The following is a 6,000-nucleotide window of genomic DNA, read 5'->3' on the forward strand; positions in this document are numbered from 1 at the left end:
TGTTAGCAGCGAGACGCCATGTTTCTACTGGAGCCTGTAAGGACAAACGCGAGAGAACAAATCAAGCGTCTCTTTACTTGTAGCGGAAGTCCCGCCTCCTCTCTCTCCGCTTCGTCTGCTACGGCCGTGATAGCTCGCCCTCTCCCTCACCTCACGAACCTCATCTGCTGACACGGAGAAAGACAACGAGGACGACATTTGACCAGCTTCGGATACCGTAGCGCTCAGGGAAGGGAGGGGGTGAGCAGAGGAGCAGGTCTTTGTTGTAAATTTCAGCCTCTCCTCTAGATGGCACTATAAACTACTTACTTCACCTTTAATTGAACCATAAAAGGACCAGAGAGTGTCCTGTCACAAAGTACATGTGTCCAATTTTCACTTTACAATTTACTGCATTTTAAAATACTGTTTTATCAAATTAAAATGTAGAAAAACAAAAAGGTTTATTTAAACAAAAAGTCGTAGTATGAACCAACAGGTTTTGCCTGTTAAATTTGAAATTGGAACAATTATGAGACATATTAACAATGACATTTCAATGTCACTCTCTCCTCTCTGGCCACACAGACACTGATTCTCTGGCTTCCTGAAACAGCACGAGTGAAATTACCGTCACATTTTACGCTCGTTATAACTTTCACTTTCTCAGTCTTTTTTCCAAGAAGAGAGGAAATGTTTTTTTCCACTTGTCTTTTAGGACTTTTGCAGGAATTTCAAATTGACAGAAGCAAAATGTAATTAAATATAAATAATAATAGAAAAGGGAACAACATTTTTTGCCAAACTACTGGAAACATAAGATGATTATAGGTGAGACAATATATAATATGTATAATATATAAAGCCTAGAGACAGAAGAAAACACACAGAATTCACTGTTTTTATTCATTTCATCTATGAAATACATTTGTCCTTTGACTTGAGATTTGTATATGTATCTGCTGCTCTGTATCTGTATTTTTATTCTTTATTACAGCTTAAAGGTGAGTACAGACACTAAGTGCAGCTGTTTTTTTTTTTTTATGTCCGTAACCTGGATAATTAGGGAAGGTTGGGTCAGGAAAGGCATCTGCTGTTATACAATATACAGATCACTGACAACCGTACTGGATGGATTGAGGTCGGAGATGCTGTTGATCAACAGGGTCCAGAATGAGCAAAAGCTGTCTTTGTTGATTTAGGTTGTGAAGTAGATACAGCGTGTGTGTGTAAAGGTAATTTTTGTTATTAGCAGCATTTTCATATCTAGGTATTACTCGGAGCTGTGTTATGTGCAGAATGTTCACAGAAAGAACTGTAATAAATGAATGTAATAAATCAGTGTCTAATGTGTTATTTGCAGGCTGCATGTTCCGTGGTAAAGAATTTCCTGACGGCACTGAGTTTCCTGACGACAAAGACCCGTGTGGTGTGTGTTATTGTTACGGAGGAGACGTCGTCTGCACCAAACTGCCCTGTTATGGAGAATGCACTCACCCGTTTAAAGCACCAGGACAATGCTGTGGAGAATGTCAACGTATGTTCTGTCAAAATCACTAGTTTTCTTACTTTTTTTTGTCAGTGCATGATTACAGTGCTATCTAGAGTCAGGTCCATAAATATTAGGACATCAACACAATTCTCTTCTTTTTAACTATACACACACACAACTGCAATTTAAATTGAAACAAACACAATGTGCTCTAACTGCACACTTTCAGCTTTAATTTGAGGGCATTTACATCCAAATGAGGTGAACGTTGTAGGAATTACAACACTTTCTAAATGTGCCTCCCACTTTTTAGGGGACCAAATGTAATGGAACAAACTAAACAATCATAAATCAAACTTTCATTGTTTAATACTTGGTTGCAAATCATTTACAGTCAATTACAGCCTGAAGTCTGGAAGGCATAGACATCACCAGACGCTGGGTTTCATCCCTGGTGATGCTCTGCCAGGCCTCTTGGGGCATTTTCCCTTCAGTTTTGTCTTCAACAAGTGAAATGCATGCTCAATCGAAGGTGGTGAACCATCTGTATTCACTCTGGTGAAGTCTTCTTTTGATTGTTGACTTTGAAACACATACACCGACCTCCTGGAGAGTGTTTTTGATCTGGCCAACTGTTGTGAAGGACTTTTTCTTCTTCTGTCGTCCACCACAGTGGTTTTCTGTGGTCTTCCAGGTCTTTTGGTGTTGCTGAGCTCACTGGTGCGTTCTTTCTTTTTAAGAATGTTCCAAACAGTTGATTTGGCCACACCTAATGTTTTTACTATTTCTCTGATGGGTTTGTTTTGGTTTTTCAGCCTAATGATGGCTTGCTTCACTGACAGTAACAGCTCCTTGGATCTCATATAGAAAGTTAACAGCAACAGATTCCAAATGCAAATGTCACTCCTGGAATCAACTCCAGAACTTTTACCTGATAAATGGAAGATGACATAATGAGGAAATAGCCCACAATTGTCCATGAAATAGCTTTTCAGTCAATTGTCCCATTACTTTTGGTCCCCTAAAAAGTGGGAGGCACATATAGAAAGTGTTGTAATTCCTACACCGTTCACCTGTAAATACCCTCAAATTAAAGCTGAAAGTGTGCAGTTAAAGCACATCTTGTTCGTTTCATTTCAAATCCATTGTAGTGGTGTATAGAGCCAAAAAGAAGAGAATTGTGTTCATGTCCCAATATTTATGGACCTGACTGTAAATCCAAGTATTTTGTCTTGATTCCATAGGCTGCTTCTATAACAGTGCAGTCCTCATGAATGGACAATCCGTCCCTGACCCAGGAAACCCCTGCTCTGAATGCAGCTGCCAGGTAACAGCAACAACACTCATACAAGGCAAAGGTGCTTCAAAAAGTTCTTCACCTCAACTAGAAAGCATCACAGGAGAAAGATGTCATTGTCTCCTCCAAACTACAGCTTTCAGGGACAAGTTTCCAAACCACAACAAGTAAAAACACATTCAATAAAAGCACAAGAGCTTGTATGATGGAATCAAATTTATTTTCAAAATACAAAATACTGAGTATTTGCGATATACTCACACATCTTGGCTCCATCTTGTGGACAGAAATGCCAATTTGTTTTTTTTATGCTCAACCCAAAAAGCTTAATGTTGAAAGTGTATATGCTGAAAAAAAATCAATACTTAAATATTTCAATATACAATATTTCACAGTATTGCATGTACTAAAATGTGAGTCAGACTTCTCCAGGTGAGGCTGAGAAGCTTTTTAAGCACCTTTGTTCATTTGCAAACACATTCCTCCTCCTCCTCCCCTCCTCCTGGTTCATGTCTCATTCATTGACCTGCAGAGTGGTTCAGTCCGCTGTGTGAAGAAGACGTGTGCAGCTGCTCCCTGTCCTCACCCTGTCACCACCCAGTGTGGCTGCCCTGTTTGCCATGGTATGTATGCACTGCACCGTGTGGAAATCACACTGATTCCAAAAGTGTGGGACATCGCCCACTGGTGGGCTTTGGGGGTATTGTGGATGGGACTGAGTGAAATCTTCCAAATTAATTGAAATCTTGTGTTTTCTCACTTATGGCCATAATGGTAAATAAACTTATTTGTTTCAGCACTGAAATTATGATTATTTATTAGTAATTGGAAATGCTAACACTTTACTCCACAGTAACAAAATGTATTCATTCCTTAGCGAACTCACACTTAGCCAAATTGACTGTCAACTTAGCCCAGGCTCGGCGGACGAAAAGGGCTTGGATGCACTCCAGATGCTCCCTCCAGGTGTTACTGTACACCACCACATCTTCCAAATAGACAGCACAGCCGACCAAGCCACAGACCACCCGGTTCATGAGACGCTGAAAGGTGGCAGGGGCGTTACGAAGACCAAAACTCATTACATTATAGGGAAATAAAGTGGGTGTAATAACAGGCAGGTAGGCCCAACACATTGTTGAGTGCAGCAATTGACTCAGAGTTGGGCAGTCGACCCATTTAAACAGACTCATCAGTTCCAGGAACTCCTTCCTCGCCCTGCGCTGCCACCACAGAGCCAGAACACAGCGCTGCACCAGAGCTCACTGAAAGAATGGGCTTAACATCAGGCTTAACCGCTCAACAGAATAACCCGTACTACAGATTCCTTGACACGCTTATCAGGAATATCCATTTCATAATGCTCAGCTAATTTGAGTGATTGACCTCTATTATACCCATTCAAAAGCTCCTTGGAGGGTGCTTCAGTAAAGCTAGTCCCTGCAGCTGCCATTTTGATCAATAAACCAAATTTAACAGCCAGAAAAACTACATAGGATTCAACCTTCCTCCTGTTACTGAGTGAAGCACGTTTACCTCCTCAGCCGACGTCACAGCAGGCGTCAGACTGTGTAGAAACTGTGGAAAGTGGTGAATGAGTGAGGGTGAGGTAGAAACCCTGCTGAAAAAACCAGCTTAGATTGACCAGCCTAAGCTGGTTTAGAGGGGTTTTGGACACTTTAGCTGGTTAAGCTGGTCACAGTGGTCCAGCAAACCATCCCAGCTTAGGCTGGTCTGCCAGCCTGACCAGCCTAAGCTGGGATGGTTTGCTGGTTTAGAGGGGTTTTGGACACTTTAGCTGGTTAAGCTGGTCACAATGGTCCAACTTAGGCTGGTCAGGCTGGCAGACCAGCCTGACCAGCCTAAGCTGGGATGGTTTGCTGGACCACTGTGACCAGCTTAACCAGCTAAAGTGTCCAAAACCCCTCTAAACCAGCAAACCATCCCAGCTTAGGCTGGTCTGCCAGCCTGACCAGCCTAAACTGGGATGTTTGCTGGTTTAGAGGGGTTTTGGACACTTTAGCTGGTGAAGCTGGTCACAGTGGTCTAGCTGGTCACCATACCTGGTTAAGCTGATCACAGTGGTCTAGCTGGGCACCATAGCTGCTTAAGCTGGTCACAGTGGTCTAGCTGGTCACCATTGCTGGTTAAGCTGGTCACAGTGGTATAGCTGGTCACCATACCTGGTTAAGCTGGTCACAGTGGTCTAGCTGGGCACCATAGCTGCTTAAGCTGGTCACCATTGCTGGTTAAGCTTTTCACAGTGGTATAGCTGGTTAAGCTGGTCAGAGTTTGGTCACGCAAAGCATATATTATGCAATAAACACTTAAACAATACTGGAATCTTGGAAAACATTTATTGAAAATGATCTACAATATAAAATCAAATTCAGCATATTTCAAGTCACTGGAACACAAACAATAAAATAAGTCAACAATCAACACCTGTTGGCCTCAAGAACAGCTTTTAAATTAGAAAAGGTAGTTAGCTCTACTTGCACGCAAGTACTCTTGTCTGAAGGAACTTCACCTGTTTGGACTCCCCTCCTGGCATTTTATAGACTGCGCTCTGTAGGAATTCCCACACATGCTTACACTGCTTTGGATATTCAATGTCGAAGATGAAATTGCCTTAAAGCAGACATCAATGGCCTGAATCATGCTCCAAAGCCTCTCCGGCAACAATAGTAATAGCCTGATGGATGGTGATTGTCATTCCCCAGTGTCAGGACATAGGTGTAGGGTCTGGATCTGGCCTCATGAAGATACTCCACCATGTTTGTTCCAGGCTAAAAAAAAAAAGAAACAAAGAAAGAATGCAAGAGAGCAAATGTGAGTGAGTAAGAACCAAATGTCTATCATAGTAGAATTAAAACTAGACATTGTGAGGACCATTTTCCTGGTGCCCACAAGAACAATGAGTCTTTGTTAGGATTACTATTTGGAAAAGATTCAGTGCATTTATAATTCAAAAAGTTGAACTTTAATAGTCTACCTTTCACTGCACATAACAAATATTCCAAACTTTTTTTGTTTAAGTCTTAATGGTTATGGCATATAGCTCACATTACAGAAAACAATTAAAAAAAGGATTCAAACCTGAACTGACCTAAGACAATAAACATGTTCTGAAAATGTGTGCAGCCCAGCTATTGAAAAAAAAAAAAAAAAAAAAAAAGGAAATTATATTTAATAAGAATTTATACAAAAAAGGAATGCAGTCAACTCCATA

General features: G+C 41.2%; 1 protein-coding gene across 1 annotated transcript in view; it reads left to right on the forward strand.

Moving 5' to 3' along the window:
* Positions 1-6,000, forward strand: part of kcp (kielin cysteine rich BMP regulator) — a gene marked incomplete at both ends in the record, with an annotated part of 49,634 nt that overhangs the window by 26,108 nt on the left and 17,526 nt on the right. The window contains 3 exons of the mRNA XM_083894278.1: positions 1,343-1,516; positions 2,716-2,798; positions 3,301-3,391. Coding sequence (XP_083750404.1) covers positions 1,343-1,516; positions 2,716-2,798; positions 3,301-3,391 — 348 coding nt within the window. The remainder of the gene's footprint in view (positions 1-1,342; positions 1,517-2,715; positions 2,799-3,300; positions 3,392-6,000) is intronic.

The sequence above is a fragment of the Microchirus variegatus genome (genome assembly GCF_963457635.1).
Source record: "Microchirus variegatus genome assembly, chromosome: 8".
Lineage (NCBI taxonomy): Eukaryota > Metazoa > Chordata > Actinopteri > Pleuronectiformes > Soleidae > Microchirus > Microchirus variegatus.